Source organism: Vulpes lagopus, chromosome 19 (genome assembly GCF_018345385.1).
Source record: "Vulpes lagopus strain Blue_001 chromosome 19, ASM1834538v1, whole genome shotgun sequence".
NCBI classification, from domain to species: Eukaryota; Metazoa; Chordata; class Mammalia; order Carnivora; family Canidae; genus Vulpes; species Vulpes lagopus.
Window position 1 is genome coordinate 3,618,106 of NC_054842.1, and position 17,937 is coordinate 3,636,042.

Here is a 17,937-nt window from a genome sequence, read left to right on the forward strand (position 1 = left end):
AGTTTTAAGGGCCAGTTATAAAAACACTATAATACTGGATTTAATAACAACTACCAAATTTACAATTTGATAATAATGACTTAAAGAATATATGTCAATAGCCTCATGTTATTAACCTGTTTGAGGTCTTTGCTTCTCTTTTACTCCTCCTTTAAAATCTATATACTTTCCCAATTCCCTCTTAAATACTTAGATGTATTATTTATCCATGAGCTGCAGAATGGCATTATAATTAAAGATAATAAAAAAAATACTAAAGGAGATGGTGGATTCTTTGAGATGATTTGAGCTGTTTTGCTTTCTAATCACATTATCCTCAACAGTAGTTCTTAACCTCATTTCTCTTGTCCCATACAGTAACGCTGCATGAATTGCCAATGGCCACAGCCTTTATAGCTTAAATGAGACAGGCTTTGGTTATGCTGAATTCCCTATGTGCTAGGGACTCTCTCCTTATAAGGAAAACATCTTAGAATACAAAGTTGGAGTGTGCTCTGTTGCATCCTCTGTGGTAAGCACTGTAATGGGTGCCGAGCACCAGAGTGAACAACAGCAAGATGATTGCCTGTCTTTGTAGAGCTTTATAGTCTGTTCATTGCTAGTTATTTCATTTTTGCTTCACAGCTGAGATACCATTGATATGTGACAACAAATATTCTAAGATGATTTGTAAAAGGAAAATTAAAATTAGAGGTAAACTCTTCAGAAAACTCAGTAGTTCATTAAGGGTTTTGAGAGGAGTAATAAATTACATCTTCTTACTAAAAATATTTCTTATTACCTTGCAGTCGCCCCTTTTCTTCCAAATGGTCTACAGCAAACCCATCAACTGTGGCTGGAAGAGGTAAACTGCCTTTCTAAGCAAGAGTTAACAAGGATATTTTACATAGAAACCTAGTACCACATATATATATATATACATAAAATACCTGTTTGTATATTATATACGTTTGTAATGCACAATGCAGTGTATACAATTATATACATACAATATATATGTTATATAGTATAAGCATAATCCAAGTTCCCTGAAGCACAGCTTACCCTTTCTTGTAATGCACTCTGTTGTGGTTTTTTTCAGTTTTTTTTACAGTGCTGGTCTGACCCACTCTGTTGACTTCACAGCCTATTCATGGATCATAACTCACAGTTTATAAAACTCTTTATATATAAAACTGAAAAACAAAAGACCAGAAATTTAATGGCCTAATTTGCATTGCCTATAAGTGGTAGAATCTGCATTCTTTTCTGAATAACCAAATCCTGGAGTAGTTCTTGCATTTTTCTGATAGTAAAAAAAAAACAAAAACAAACAAACAAAACAAAACAGTGCTGTCATTTATTTATATGTACAGTGCTTCATTTTCACGCATCAGTCATGAACATCATCTTTTCGTCTACAGAACAGTTGTATGAATTTTACGAAGTATAGGCATTTTTTCCCGTTTTATGGAAGATGAAAGTGAGACAGAGACATACTGAGAAATTGTCCAAGAAGATTTAAACAGGATTGAAACAGAAGCATTCTTACTTTAAAATACTATAAAGTACTTTCTAGTGTCCATTTGTATATTGTTTCCTTTTTGACCATTTGTCATCATGGATTAGCTCATGATGGTTTCAAGTTTATGTAATTTTCATGCTGTTTGCAGTGATTTAAATAATACAGGTTACCTCTCCTTTGTTTCCCATAGTATCAGCAGGCAGCAGCAAAGCCAGTTCCCTTCCAGGAAGCCTGCAGCGTTCTCGAAGTGACATTGACGTGAATGCTGCTGCTGGTGCTAAGGCACATCATGCTGCTGGGCAATCTGTGCGAAGTGGGCGGTTAGGTGCAGGTGCCCTGAATCCAGGTTCCTATGCATCACTAGGTAAGTCAGCTAATTGTGGGATATTGTACTTTGTTTTCTTCCTGGTCTCAATGAAGTCAGTACAATAGTGATATCTTAATCATTTCTATTTCATTCTTGCTAGTTTAGGATAGTGCATATGTTTTAACATGATCTTGTGCTTACAACACAATGCTAAGATATTGCAACTCCCTTGTTTCTATTTTTCCTTTAATCACCCTCCTAATCATCTTGGGACAGAGAGACAATTCTTGATTCCATTATTTGCCTATAGAATTTTCATAGTTCTGCACTACTGCCACACCCATCTACTGGTTACTAAAAGAGTTGGGAAAGGCATTGGCCTTGTATCCAGCTTTTGTTCCCTTGCCAAGAAGTTAAACCCTTTTGGGAATCCTAAAAATGCAAAGCTTAATTATAATCAAAATTTAAACATGTATTCCCAAAGCTATTTGGAATTTTTTTATATTTATCAACTTTTTTAGTTTATCTGTTTATTTATTTAAGTAATCTCTATTCTCAATGTGGGGTTCAAAATTCATGACCCCGAGATTAAGGGCCTAGCGCTCTTTAACTGAGCGAGCCAGACATCCCTACGTTTATTAGTGTTAAACGTTTGAGACTGTTTATTCACATTGCTTATCTCTGTTTTGTGCTTTATTTTTCTTTCTCTTGAGTAATTCTGGTAGAACACGAGGCAGGCAGATCATTGGAACACAGTAGTACATGATAAAGTTGGCACAGCTACATTCAGTGAGGAAAGGATAAATTCTTCAGTAAATAGTGTTTAGACACCTGGTTTACAATTTGGTATAAAATTAAGTTAGAATCAATATTCACACCATATAAAAATTTATTCCAGATGACTTAATAACTTGAAAAGCAACTTGATGAAACCAAAGTAGTTGTGTATTCATCTAATCTCAGGTTGGGGGAAGGTATTTCTAAACATAAAAGCCAAAAAACCATGAGGGAAAAGACCCTCAGATTTTTTTTTTTTAATAAATTTATTTTTTATTGCTGTTCAATTTACCAACATACAGAATAACACCCAGTGCTCATCCCATCAAGTGCCCCCCTCAGTGCCCGTCACCCATTCACCCCCACCCCCCGCCCTCCTCCCCTTCCACCACCCCTAGTTCATTTCCCAGAGTTGAGGAGTCTTTATGTTCTGTCTTCCTTTCTGATATTTCCCACACATTTCTTCTCCCTTCCCTTATATTCCCTTTCACTATTATTTATATTCCCCCAAATGAATGAGAACATACACTGTTTAAGACCCCTCAGATTTAAATCTTAAGTACAAAAATATAAAATCAAGTGGCTGAAAACTTAAAGGGGAAAAAGTTTATTACATACTACCATAAAAGCTAAAATGTTAGCAGGTTTTATAAGTCTATGAGAAACATAGGAGCTTATTTTTATAGAAAAATATTCTATGTATATCAAAATTATACCCCCAAAACACCAGAACAAATGTTGAACTTTAGCTGGAATCAAACAAGTGCAAATTGAAAAAGCTGTAAATATAATGAAAAAGGATTAGTGCCTACTGCTGATAAAGAATGTGGTTGAAAAATGCTGATGTGAATTAAACACAACGCTTTTTCTGAGTGGCAATTTAGGAATACCCATGAAGCTACTTTTTTTTTTTTTTTTACTATTGAAATAAAACTGACATAAATATTATACTAGTTTCAGAGGTACTGCATATTGATTCAACAATTCTATATATTACTCAGTGTTCACCACAATAAGTATAATCACCATACAATGTTATTACAATATTATTGAACTCATGAAGTTTTTTCAGATGTTCAGAATTTATTATGTATTATTATTATTTTAGAGAGAGTGAGTGTAAGCGGGTTTGGGGAGAGAGACACAGGAGATGGGGAGAGAGAATCTTAGGCAGGCTCAGCACAGACTCTGACATGGGACTCAATCTCACAACCCTGAGATCATAACCTGAGCCAAAATTAAGAGTCAGATGCTTAACCAACTGAGCTACCTCGGTGTCTCTAAATGTTCAGAATTTAGATCCAGTAATTCAGTGTTTATAGATGATTATGCCAAGAAATAAAAAAGAATATTCATCATATTTCATATTTTTAATAACAGATGTTATTAAGAGAACTTGGATATATAACAAAGGTGGTATGATTGAATTATGGTATGTACTTATAAATACTATTAACAAATATAAATATTAACAAATAATATTTTCAACAAAGATCAAATGATACTACCAATGTGATAATTTCATCATTTTATATAAAATTATACATAAATATATTAGACAAAGATGTTAACCAAGATGTCAACAGTGGGTTGTTCAGTGCTTTTAATTTTCATAAAACTTTTCTTTTTTATTTATTTATTTATTTGTTTGATTGTTTATTTATTTATTTATTTATGATAGTCACACACAGAGAGAGAGAGAGAGAGAGAGAGAGGCAGAGACATAGGCAGAGGAAGAAGCAGACTCCATGCACCGGGAGCCTGACGTGGGATTCGATCCTGGGTCTCCAGGATCGCGCCCTGGGCCAAAGGCAGGCGCTAAACCGCTGCGCCACCCAGGGATCCCTCATAAAACTTTTCTATATTAGAAACATTACCTTGCTAGGTAGGAATGCAGTGTTATTTCAGTATATGAAAACAAATCAACTAAATATACTTTATTAATAGAATAAAAAGACAAAAACCACCCAATTATTCAAGTATATGCAGAAGAAGTATTTGACAAAGCCCAATAGCTTTTCATGATAAAAAATAATTGACAAATTGGGAATAAAAGGGAAATTTGTGAACCTGATAAAGACCATCCATGAAAAATCCACAGCTATCATTATTATACTTAATGTGAAAGACTGGACACTTTCTCCCAAGATCATCACTAAATAGGGATGTCCACTCTTGCCCTCCCTTTTTTTTTTTTTAATATTTTTAAAATTTATTTGAGAGAGAGGGCATGAACCAGGAGTAGGGGCAGAGAGAGAAGCAGGCTTCCTGCTGAGCAGGGAGCTCAATGTGGGACTCCATCCCAAGACTGTGAGATCATGACCCAAGGCAAAGGCAGATGCTCAACCAACTGAGCCACCCAGGAGCCCTGACACTCTTGTCCTTCCTGACAACATTATCATGGAAGTTCTGACCAGGTCATTAAGGCAAGAAAAAGAAATGAGATGTCTCCAGATTGGAAAAAAGTAAAAATCTGTGTTTGCAGAAAACATGACCTTAGATAGAGAAAATCCTAAGGAATCCACAAAAAAATGATCAGAGCTTAATGAGTTCAGCAAGGCTGCAGAAAACATGATCAATATATAAAATTGATTGTATTTCTAAATGCTAGCAATAAGCCATTTGAAATGAAGAAAACAATATCAATTATAATAGCATCAAAAAGAATAAAATGCTTAGGAATTAATATAACAAAAGAAGTGTAAGGCTTCTCTAGGAAAAACCACTCATATTTCTTCTTTACTCTCAACACTCCTATTACTTTTTTTATGACACCAGATGTGTGGGTTTTCCACACCAGCCAGTTCTACACCAGCTTGGTGTCCTACATTTCAATTCAGTTTTGAGTTGAATTAGCACAGACCTCACAGGTTAAGGGCTCAGTCCCATAAGACTGCCCCCACCCCCACACTTCAGACATTAATTGCAAATCCAGGTTGTCTCCAGTGCTTCTGACCAAACTGGCTATAAATCAGAGGTTCCCATAACCTCTTCAGGTTCAGTTAATTTGCTAGATTGATTCACAAAACTCAGGAAAACAGTCTACTTACTACATTGCTGGTTTATTACAAAGGACTTGTAAAGGATTTGGATGGGCAGCCAAATGAAGAGATAACATGGGGCATAGTCTGGAAGGGTCCCAAGCACAAGAGTTTTTGTTCCTATGGAGTTACAGTGTACCACCCTCCTGGTACATTTACCAACCCAGAAAGTCTCTGAACCTTGTACTTTGGGGATTTTTAGGGAAGCTTCATCACATAGTCATTATGAATCATTAGCTCAGTCTTCAGGTTTTCTCCCCTTCCCAGAAGATGGAGAATGAGGCTGAAAATTCTGAGCTTCTGATCATGGCTTTTCATCTTTCTAGTAACCAGCCAGAAGCTCTCCAGAAGCTTACCAAGAATCACCTCATTAGAACAGAAGACACTCCTATCACCCAAGAAATTACAAGGGTCTTAGGTCAAGGTACCAGGGCCAAAGACCAAGTATTAGAACAAAAAAAAGATACTCCTGGTGCTCTTATAATTTAGGAAATTATAGAGTCTTAGGAGCACTGTGTCAGGAACCGGGCGGCATAGGGCACCTGGGTGGCTCAGTCAATTGAGTGTGTACCTCTTGGTTTCAGCCCAAGTCATGGTCTCATGGGTTGTAAGATCAAGTCCTGCATCAGGCTTTCTGTGCTTAATGGGGACTCTGCTTAAAATTCTCTCTCTCCCTTCCCCCCGCCCCCATTGCACTTGCGCTCTCTCTCTTTGTATAATCTTTAAAATAAATGAATCAATCAAGACTTAACATTGTTAAGATAGCAAATAGACCAATAGATTCATTGCAATCCCTATCAAAAGTCCAGATGCCTTTTTATAGAAATTGACAAGCACATCCTAAAATCCATATGAAAACGCAAGGGATCCAAAATAGATGAAACAATTTTGAGAAAAAACAATCTTGAAAAAGTTGGTGGCCTCACACTTCCCAGTTTCAAAACTTATTCAGACCTATAGTAATCAAGTGTCTGTAGTACTGGCATAAGGATAGACATAGAGACCAATGAAGTGGAGTTGAGGGACCAGAAATAAACCCATATATTTATGATCAGTTGATTTTTTTCACAAGGATACCAAGACCATTCAATGGGGAAAGAATTCTTTTTTTTTTTTTAAGAATTCTTTTCAACAAATGGTGCTGAAACAACTGGATAGCCAGCCACTTGCCAAGGAATGAATTTGAATCCCTGCCTCACACCATAATTCAGAAAGTTAACTCAAAATGGATCAAAGACCCAAATGTAAGAGCTAAAACTGTAAAACTCTTAGAAGAAAACATAGTTGTAAATTTTTTAAGTAGTGTTTTCTTAGGCACTACACCAAACACATAGTCAGCCTAAGAAAGGATAGATAAATTGGGCTTCATCAAAATTTAAAACTTCTGTGCTTCAAAGATCACTATCAAGAAAGTGAAAGGACAGCATAAAGAATGAGAAAAAATATTTGCAAATCATATATCTAATATCTGGGACTTCTATTCCAATTACATGAAGAACTCCTACAACTCAGTAACAAAGACAATCCAGTTTAAAAATGGGCAAAAGATTTGAACAGACTTTTCTCTAAAGAAATACAAATTGCCAGTAAGTGCATGAAAAGATGTCTAACGTCATTAATCATTAGGAATGTGGAAATCAGAAACACAGTAAGATACCACTTTATATCCATGTTGATGGCTGTTACCAAAACAATGAACAAAAACAAATGCTAGTGAGGATATGGGGGAATTAAAATCCACATGCAATGCTGATAAGAATGTAAAACAGTGGAGTTGCTATAACAACAGTTTGGGAGTTTCTCAAAAAGTGAAAGAGTTCCAGGTGACCTAACAGTTCCACTCCTAGCTGGTATATCCAAGATAATATGAAGGCTATGTTCTCGTAAAAAAATGTCTTCATGAATGTTCATATCAACATTATCCATAATAGCCATGGATACAACCCAAATGTCCATCAGCTGGGGAATGGTTAAATAGATATGTCTGTATACTAGAATGGAATATTATTCAGCCATAAAAGGAATACATTACATAAAAATACTAATGCATGTTTCAAGATGGGCAGATATTATGAAGACTCCAACAGCCACTTATTGTTTGATTCCATTTACATGCAATGTCTAGAATAGATGAGCCCATGGAAACAGGAAGTAAATTAGTAGTTGCCAGAGGCTGAGAGTCAGGAGAAGAGGGAGTGACTCCTAATGGGTACAGGAGTTCTTTTGTGAGTGATAAAAACTTTATGGAATTACTGATGAGGGTTGTGCAATCTTGTTAATATAATAAAAACACTGAATTTTATACTATAAAAGGATGAATTTTAGAGTACATGAATTATATCTTAACTTTTTTAAGTGGGAAGAAATCTGGAAAACAAATATAAAAACTATAAAACCTATTTATCTAGAGTCTTAAAAATAAAAATGTTGGGATCCCTGGGTGGCGCAGCGGTTTGGCGCCTGCCTTTGGCCCAGGGCGCGATCCTGGAGACCCGGGATCGAATCCCACATCAGGCTTCCGGTGCATGGAGCCTGCTTCTCCCTCCGCCTGTGTCTCTGCCTCTCTCTCTCTCTGTGACTATCATAAATAAATAAAAAATAAATAAAATAAATAAAATAAAATAAATAAAAATGTTATATATTATCTATTATTTTTATTACCAGAAAAAAATACAATATTTGAAATGTTCTAATGTGAACTAGAAAGGTAATTTGTAGCAATATTTTTTTCATAAGAAAGTCTATAATAGTTGTGAGATTGACTTAATTAGTTTCTTTTGGTTAAGGCTTGAATTGCAGATAACTTCATTACAGAAGGGAAACGTGTCCCTCTGTCTTCTTTACCTGGCCCAGGTTTAGACTCAGAGACAATGAGCTCCTTGCCCTTAGCTCTTTCTGAGACTTAGATGATAGATTTTCTTCCTCCTCTCTTTTTTTATTTCTTGTTTATTTCTTTATTTCTTCCTCCCTTTCTTTCTCTCTTTTCCTCTCCCTCTACTCCACCCTACTTCCTCTCCCTCTTCTGCCTCTCACCTTCTCTTCTACCTCCCCCCCCCCATCAGCTTCTTACACACATGTGACTGATGTGTTCTGTTTCCTTCTACTTTGAGCCTTGCTTGTCATGGCTTAACATTTATGGATGAGAGGGAGTGTTCACTGTTTTTCAGCAAACACTTAATGAGCACTTAGTTTTTGCCAGGCACCCCACTAGGACCAGATATCCAAAAATAGATGCTTCTGTACTGAAGAGTCTCTCAGTCTAGTGATAGATTGCTAAAGAATGAGCGGCTAATATCTTGTTGCATTTTATGCATTTAAGAGTTTGAAGTCCCAGAGAGACAGCACACTGGAGGTGTTGAGGAGTCATGGTGGTATAAGGACAAAGGGAAAGATATAGTGGTAATGGAACTCAGAAGAGAGATCTGTGCTTGTGAGATTAGATTTGGAAGCCATTAAACTTAGTATATTACTTAAAGCAGTTGCTGCTGGGTTTCTTTCTTTATTTTTCTTTCTTTTCTTTCTTTTCTTTTCTTTCTTTCTTTCTTTCTCTTTCTTTCTTTCTTTCTCTTTCTTTCTTTCTTTCTTTCTTTCTTTCTTTCTTTCTTTCTTTCTTTCTTTCTTTCTTTCTTTCTTTCTTTCTTTCTTTCTTCGGTACTAACTCCTTTGGGAATGGGGATATGATGAGTGATTCAAAGAAACTTGGAAGACAAAGCAAGAGGTCTGCTTGATGATGGCAAGGGTCCCAGGTTGGGATATGTGCTTCACTAACTTCTCTTTCTGGTCAATGAAAGGCAAACTCATATTATTGATTCTTTGTTTGTTTTTGTATCTTTGTCTCAAACAGGAACCTCATCTTGTTTAAATCTCCTTATATGTTTTAGTTGAAAACAAGTTTCATATACATGTCTTTGCTATGAATTCTGTCATCTTAAAAATAATGTTTATAGGGATTATAAAATAATTTTTTCTAATATACTAAGTTTTCCTCTGTTCTTTGCTTGCTCTTTCATCAAAGAGGATACTTCTGACAAGATGGATGGTAAGAACTTCCTTTTCTAATTCTACTAAAGATTTTTATGGCTCTTGGATTCTGTATAATATCTTCATTCTCTTTTTGAAAATAGACTACTTATTTTGCAGCAATCTTAATGTAAAATGGCTATGTAATTCTCTGAACTTTGGGTTAGTTATATCCATTTTTGGGTTTCCCAGTCTCTTCAAAAACTAGGTTACTGTTCGTTGTAAGTTAATCAGTTATCTTTTTTTTTTTTTACCTTAGCTCATAAAAATATTCTTGATTTAAGTCTTTCTCTGACATAGAATCAGAATCAGAAGAATGGAAAGGGATCTCCTCAGTCATTTGATCGAACTCTTTAGTCTACCAACGCTGATACAGAGAGAGACAAATGAAATATTTTACAGATTCATATGGTTATTTGTGAAAATAAAAATGCAAATTACAACGCTATCTTTTTAAGAGTGAGCTTTAAACTAACATTTAATCAGGACTGAACTTTAAGCTTTGGCTTTTTAATTTTAGTGTTTAAGTGATTAAGGTATATCTCTACTTGGTTCAGTGTGGTATTTTTTATCAGTGTGGTATTTGTCAGATACTACACGGCGTATCACCTACAATTTCCCTTGATCTCCTCAAATACCATGATGCTGTCTAGGAACTTGAGCTGTTAAGAATTTATAGGAAGATACTGAATTAAGTCTTAGTATGAAATCTAGGAAAAAAACGAAGAACAGTATATTTTTCTGTCAATTATTACATAAGCCCTTAAATTGACATATCTTCCATTCTAATGAAATGCGGGATTTATTTAATCTTGGGTTGGGTACATGACTATTATGTTGTCTCTATGCTCCTCTATATATTTTGTGTATGTCATAAGTTTAAAAAATTATTGAATGAAATGAAAGCCTACCACAAAATAGTTTCTGTATTTTAAACCCTTTAGTATCACTTCTTGCACTGAAATTCTGTGTCCTTAAACTATTCTCACTTTCCAGATTAAAAGTGGAAGACTTTTCCTCTTTTAGACTCATCTGTGTCACGTGATCTGTTATTCTCACTGATGTTCAATCCTGTGTTTAAAAAAATATGTATATACATATACAGATGTACATCTTTTATTGCTCTTTAGTGAGTTGTGATATTTTCACTTGTTCATTTCTGCTACTTTTCATTGACATCTTAAAGAGCATACATAAATATTGAATAAATAGCAAGGTCTTTGTAATGCTTTAATAAAAATACTGGGTTAATGAGGCCTAGATCATGGATTTGATGACTCCCATGTTTGTCAGCTTTTTCTAGTTCTCTTATGGACGATTTTTGAAAATGCACAAGAAAGTATTCTTATTCTGTAAAAATCTTCAAAGACAGTAATGACAGGGTTACATCTTTGAGTGATTAACTTCTATAATTTTCTTTACCATTTCAAATTTTGAGTATGAAATGTAGCAGATAAAAGTGTTTGTTGTGGAATGTTGCCATTTTCATTTGTCTAGTTTTAACCTTTTCTTGTGCTGTGAGTCATTAGATGACCTCAAATTTTGTGTAAGGCTATCAAACTAGATTTTTTTTTTCATTTTCATTTTTTTTTTTTTGTCTTGGGTGGGAGTTGCAAGTAGGTCTTAATATCAGCATTGGCAGAATTTGTTGAAATGTTATTGTTTTATTTCTCTTATTTAGGAGCAACATCTGAAGATGGTAAGAATTGTACATTTTGTTAGTAACACAAATACCTCTACCTTAATATTTTCATTAGTAGGAATTCAGTATTAAAAACTAAATAGGCTTAATTTCTTTGCACAACTATATAATTTGCCAGCTGTGATAGCTTCTATATTTTGTTTGGTTGTGTTGGTTACACATGTGGATTTTTTTTCTTTAGTTCTTCATTTAGAGTTTGGTTTGTATTTTGGATCATCTCATGCTAGAAAAAAACATGATTGCTTAACATGTTTAATAATATCTAGTATAAAGTTAGTAAATAGTTTTTTTTCAGTAGCATCATTAATGCTTTTCTTTATTTTTGTATTTTTGTTTTTAATTTATGCTAATTTATTTATACTTTGCGGGGAGCATGCTCCATTGCTTTATCATGGGAGTTTAAATGCATTTATTTAGTCTGCTTTTTAAGTGTGTCTTTGATTTAGAATCAGTGGATAATTGCATATATGATTTGAATTTGGGATTATAAAAAACTTGCTAGATACACTAGTTTATTTTATTGAGCCAGTTTAAGAAAATAATTACTTCTTTTGAATTTGTAGAAAGGAAAAAAAATTCATGTTTTAATTTATATTGCCTAAAGGCTGTCTTATTAAATATCTGATTTTGAAACACTTCTTTTTCTCCTAAGTTTTACATGGATGACCTTTTCTTGTGATCCAAAACCAAGTATATTTAACATTTTTAGTCTCATACGTACTCTGATGTATTTGAAATATTTCATATTTTTCATATCCATTGGAGTAATCTATAAAAAATGGTTTCTGGTTACTTATCCTGATTTCTTTGTTATTTTGGATAAATTCTCCATTTCAAAAATAATAATTTTGTCTTTCTGTTTTACTTCTTAGTTGGGAGAACATTGTATCCTACTCTAAACAGATTCTGTAAAAGGGTGAAAGGCCTGAACTATGGGCTTATTAAGGGCCTTGAAGAATTGAGAGAATGCTAGACTCACCAACTAGACTTCTGGTTTTACTTCTGTTTTATTACTGGTTTTTAATCACTCTCTTAATCTTCTGTCACTCATTTCTTAATTTTGTAATTTCTCCCTACTCTTCATTTATTTTTTTTCTAATTAATATAGCCATATCAGGCTAGCCAGTATAATAATTGCCCTACAAATTGTGCTGTTTAACTTGACAAGATTCTGAGCCCTTCTTGATGTTTGTTATTGGTTCTGATTTGATATGGTTGAGACTGCTTGAGAACACCATAGTCCTACTAGTAATATTTTTTTTTTATTAATGACCATTCACTTAGGTACTTTGAGAAACATTATTTCCTTTGGTTCAGAAGCTCTAGAAATAGATGTTTGTGTCTTGATTTTGTGGAGGGGGATGAATCAGTGGTAGAAGAGAAGGGAGTATCCTGAGAAAAGTGCCAACTCTTATGTGATAGATGTTTCCTCAAATCATTTATAAATGAAATGGGCTGGGGGAAGAAAAATAGTAACTGTGTCCATATCTGTCTGTAGTAATCTAGTGCTTGGCACAGGATGAAAATATTACACCATCTCTTCTTGCAAATCCCTTTAGAAGTATATTTTCAGTCAAAATAATTGTTTGAGTTTTTGTTTCTAATAAGATTAGGCTTATATTTAAAACTATAGGCTGTATTTGAGAATAAACTAAATTTTATAGAAACTGAAATTTTAGAATTAGAACTGCCAATTAAGAAAATAAATTAACATGCTTATGATAATTATCTTAATTATGACTCTACTGAACTAATAATATCAAACTAAGAATGGAAATATTTTAGTTTGACCTTATTTTTACCCTTGAAAGAAAGTTAGCTTACGGTGCAACACATAAAAAGCAGTGTGTATTCTAAAAATTTTAAGAGAAAAATAACCTGTCAGTGATGGTCACATTACTACAGAACTTAACAATACATGAAAAGCATACCCAATTAGAAAATTATAGTGAGATTTTTTTTTTCCCCTCATTACTATTACCATTATAGAAAAATCTCCTTAATTACCTAAATAATTTTATTCCTTAGGCCGGGTGAGAGCAAAGCTTTCAGCACCACTTGCTGGCATGGGAAATGCCAAGACAGATTCTCGAGGAAGAAGTCGAACAAAAATGGTGTCTCAGTCGCAGCGTACGTATTGCCTATGAGTTTTCCTGAATTTGTAATACACTAGGATAAGTGTGTTGCTTGTATATGACTGTATTAGGAGATTGACCACTGGATAAAGACAAAGCTAACTTCAAAAAGACAAGCCACATACTGAGTTCTTGTTCTGTACTTTAGGTTCATCATCACCTGACAAAAATGAAGGTATTTTTTTTTCAATGTTTTGGATCAGTTGTTGTGCATGTTTTGGAATTTTTTTGAGTGGGTGTTGTCTTGTCTCTGGTGTGTACTAGGGCTGCATCATTGATTTCTGCCACTTAGAAAGAAAAAACTTCATCTGCTGTATAAAGTTTTGCATGGAGATATTTTAACACAAATCTCTTAGCATTAAGGTTTTCTCAGAAACTTGCAAATGTAGAAAATTGTGCTTTTTAGAAGCAAAATAATTGTGATAGCATCTAATCTGGTTGCATCTACCTAATGCTATTCAAGGACAGATATGTGTGTCTTCATCTCCTCCCCAAATCTTTTAGAATACAGTTAGCATTTTTGGCAGGTATATACTGATTCATAGTGAGGAAACATAAATTAAAATGACCAATTCTATTATATTCCTTATTGAATTTAAGATTTATATTTTTACTGTTTCATCGGAAGCTGAGTTCCTCATAAGCACAATTATTAAAAAGCACAATTTTGAGGTCTAGGTAAAATGTTGATTCATTTCTACATGTTCCAGAATAGTAACCCATACATTTATGGCATTATTAATTTAAGAGTTCATTTCTGTTCTTTATCAGGAGATTTTTCACTAGCACTTAGATCTAAAAATAGGAATTTTTTTTCTAGGGAAGTAATTTGCAAGTTATTCTACATACTTGGCTATTTATTTAACTACCATCCACAATTGTGTAGGTGATTTATCAAGATATAGATGTCCTATTTTTCTGTTTTTAATTTGATTCCTGAATCTTGGAATCAGGGAAAAGAGCTGGGCTTGGAGGGGGCCATGTAGTGATTACACAAGTCCTGCCAGCAGGTTCTCCTTTTCTCCTTTTTCCCGAGTCAAAAAGTCCAGGCAGAGAAGTGATGGGAATATTCAACAAGAGTCCTAAAAGTAAGGGAATGCTTTGTAAAATTGGTTTGCAAATTGAGGATTATTTATAAATAGGAAAAATGGCAAATGCTTTCTGGATAAGGGCTCTTTTTCCAACCAAATTAGAAATGGATCATATCACATTTTTCCCTGATCTTTTGTATTTTTAATTTTTTTTCTGTATTTTTAGAATAATTTTTTTAATCCATCGTTAGCAGTTGTAGCATAGTTGCTTAGAGTTTTGCTACTCAAAATGTAGCATCAGCCTCACCTGGGGGCTAGTTAGAAATGCACAGTTTCATACTACTACAGATGTCCTGAATTCAGTCTTTTTAACAAAATCACCAAGTGATTTGTGTATAATAAAGTCTCAGAAGTATTTGATTTAGATCATGGACTTTGGAGCCATCTTGCCCGCTTGTGAATCATGGCTTTTCCACTTTAAGTTGCTGTGTTTCTGTATATTTATCAATAAAATGAAGAGTATAATCCCAGAGGACTGTAGTAGGATTAAACGTTGTAGTATATTTCATATACTTTAAGACAAATAAAAAATAACCAGGCCCAGAATAAGCACTCTATATTTCAGCTGATAAAATTGTCCTCATTGTTATTGTTAACCTAATGTCAACTGAGTTTTAAACTCCTATTGTGTACTTTTGTACTTTGTTATGTTTATGGCCTTCAGGAAACAAATAAATAATGATAATGTTAGGAAATTTAAAGCATAAGGAAGAATAAAGATAGCAACCCAAAATTTATCCAGTATCTTAAGGATAAAATTAAATTTGATATGAGCTATTTTATTTAGTTCTTTCCTAAAGTAATTCCAAGACAGAACTTGTGACAAAGATTCAAAGTGCTTTGTATATGGTTTTCTAAGATACTACCTAAGGACCTTCCTTTTAGGTATATTATAATTACTGATCACTTCAGTAAGATTTAGAATAACTTTTTTACATTTGGTTTTTCACTTTGAAACCCAATCTACAATACTTCAAATCCTCTTCTGAAGTATGGGAACATAATGATGGGTTTTTTAGGCCTCATAGGATTTTAAGATCAGAAGACTTTCTCATTATAAAATCACTTAGGTTTTAAATCAGATTGAAGAGGTTTTTGTTTGCTTGCTTGCTTATTTATTTGAATGACTGTATATTCCATTCCAGATTCTTTTGAAAAAAGAAATTATGGCCCTATATGATTTGATGCAAGTTTCTTTACAACATATTTGCACAGAAATATTGCTGTGACCCCGTCTTCACTTTGTTGTGAAGTAATTCATTAGAGTTTGCATGATATTTCCAAATTTTTTATTACCATTTAGGGAAAAAAAAATCCCTTGGGTCAAAGCAGGTGTGTTTTGATGACTAACCAAAATAAATAAAAGCATACCCAATGGAGAGACTTCCAGATTTATATTTACGTAAGGATGGTGTCTTGTTACTGTCGGTAGTGACTGGTTGTGTACAAATGGCTGTACAGCCTGTCAGAAACTTGGTCTCCTCACCCCCGCTCCCTGCTGTTTGTTTGTTGTTTTTTTTTTCTGTGCATCTTAAAAAAAAATTTCTAGCTTTTTCATGTAAGCTTTCTTCAGCTGTAAGATGTAGTACTTTACCTGTAGTTTTAAATTAAATGTTTAAATAATAAAAATTAAACATTTAATTATTTAGATTATAGGCTATTAGAAGAAAAGCTGAAGAATTTACACTTACTTTTGCAACTTCATTTCATCTGCTTTGTACATGAGTGTCTGATTTCAGCTGTAAAAGCTACTAAATATACTGCTTTTGTTACAGACATCTATGGCTTAGGGATTTTTCTTTTAAAGTTTGCTTTTTTTGCTTCAGGGTTTTTTATTTTCTAAGAACTGACTAAAGCTTTCTTATTTCCATCTGCCATTCATTTTAAATCTGCTCCTTCCCTCTTCCTGGATTATAACCCTTACCCTAATTCTGCCTTTGCACTTGTTCAGGATCACAGTCTGCTAATACCATTGGTGGTAAGAATCTATAGACTCTGTGTGTGTTCATCTGTTGTTTGATCACCTATTTTCATTATTGAGAATGGGTTCTATTCAGCAGAAATTCTCAACATAAAATTATATCATGTGTAGCCATACTGGGGCAAAAAATGCTAATTATCCTTGGCCTGTCTTTATTTTATTACCAAAACCTTGAATTGTTGAAATTATCTAAGTTGATCTCACAGGCTTAGTCATTCAAAAGCAAAGGAACTTTTGTAATGCCTTGAAAATACCTTGTAAAAAGTATAAAGTGGTAGTTTGAAAACTTTAGGTAGCATGAGAGAAATTAGGTATCCAGTTTTAACTTTTGCAGATTATTTTCTAGTAGCATGCTATTCCCTGGGTAGATCATGTCCCTTTTAATCAACCATGTGGTTTTCTTATAAGTAATTAGCCTATGAGGTTCTTGGCTGGGGAAAGAACCTTGATATTTTCTCTAAGCACAAATAATTCCAACATGAGTCATAGGCATTTGACTGTTGGTAGGGGTTTGGAGTCAGTAGAGAAGAGAGGGTAATGATGAAAGCAAAATGAACACTGCCGGTTTTATTTTCTAGGAGAGGATATGAATGAATTTAAATATAGAAAGAGTGAGCTTGCATAATTTTGTTAAATACAGTTAACCTAGGATAAGTGGAGTGATTACTCTGCTTCTATACTGCATGTTTCTTCTCTGCTGAATAGACCTGCATTTCAAGGAATTCTCCAGTCTCCAACAGCACCTTTACCCCTTAAATTTATATTGTTTTTAACAATATCATATTGTATGTGTTCATTCAATTCATTATTTATACTTTTTATATTGTTGCAAGTGTTCCCATAAAATATTCCATTGGCTTATCTTGCATTGTGAGTTTGTGGCATGTTGGGTGTTTGGATGTTTTGGTGTGTATGTTTAGTTTAGATACTGCATGGAGAAAACAGGTGCCTTGTGGGTATCCTTAAGGTTATAACTGAAGAAATCTGATTTGAAGATTCTTCACCTGAAACACCAAGAAACAATTGAAATGAGCCATCGCTTTAGAGTTGAATAATTACCCTGCAATAATTTAGAATTCCTTCTACGTAAATTGTTAATTTCATTGGAATTACTGCTTTGTTTTATACAGTATTGCTGTAATCAGTGGAAGATAATTTTCATTTTGTGTGCTGGTAAAGTTTAGGAATTCAGGATGAATTTAAATTGTATTCAATAAGACCGTGCCAAGAGAGCTATAGTAAGAGTCACAGATAAGCAGCCCATGCACCACAACCAGCTTACCTCCATTCATGTATCATCTGACCTACACAACATGATAAAAATGAGAAAATTTCAAAGTTTTCATGTTTTTAAAAACCCTAAAACCTAGCTGGTATTA

At 34.0% G+C, this 17,937-nt stretch overlaps 1 protein-coding gene across 33 annotated transcripts in view; it reads left to right on the forward strand.

Annotated features, from left to right (window-relative positions):
- Window positions 1–17,937, forward strand: part of CLASP2 (cytoplasmic linker associated protein 2) — a 176,587-nt gene that overhangs the window by 95,065 nt on the left and 63,585 nt on the right. For 13 of the 33 annotated variants that reach the window (XM_041733842.1, XM_041733844.1, XM_041733827.1 and 10 more), the window contains 5 exons: window positions 789–844; window positions 1,695–1,868; window positions 9,645–9,668; window positions 11,331–11,348; window positions 13,380–13,481. In XM_041733842.1, the coding sequence (XP_041589776.1) occupies window positions 789–844; window positions 1,695–1,868; window positions 9,645–9,668; window positions 11,331–11,348; window positions 13,380–13,481 (374 nt within the window). Of the gene's footprint in view, window positions 1–788; window positions 845–1,694; window positions 1,869–9,644; window positions 9,669–11,330; window positions 11,349–13,379; window positions 13,482–13,634; window positions 13,662–16,528; window positions 16,556–17,937 lie in introns of all 33 variants that reach the window. The other 20 variants (XM_041733812.1, XM_041733817.1, XM_041733813.1 and 17 more) reach the window with 4 other exon arrangements.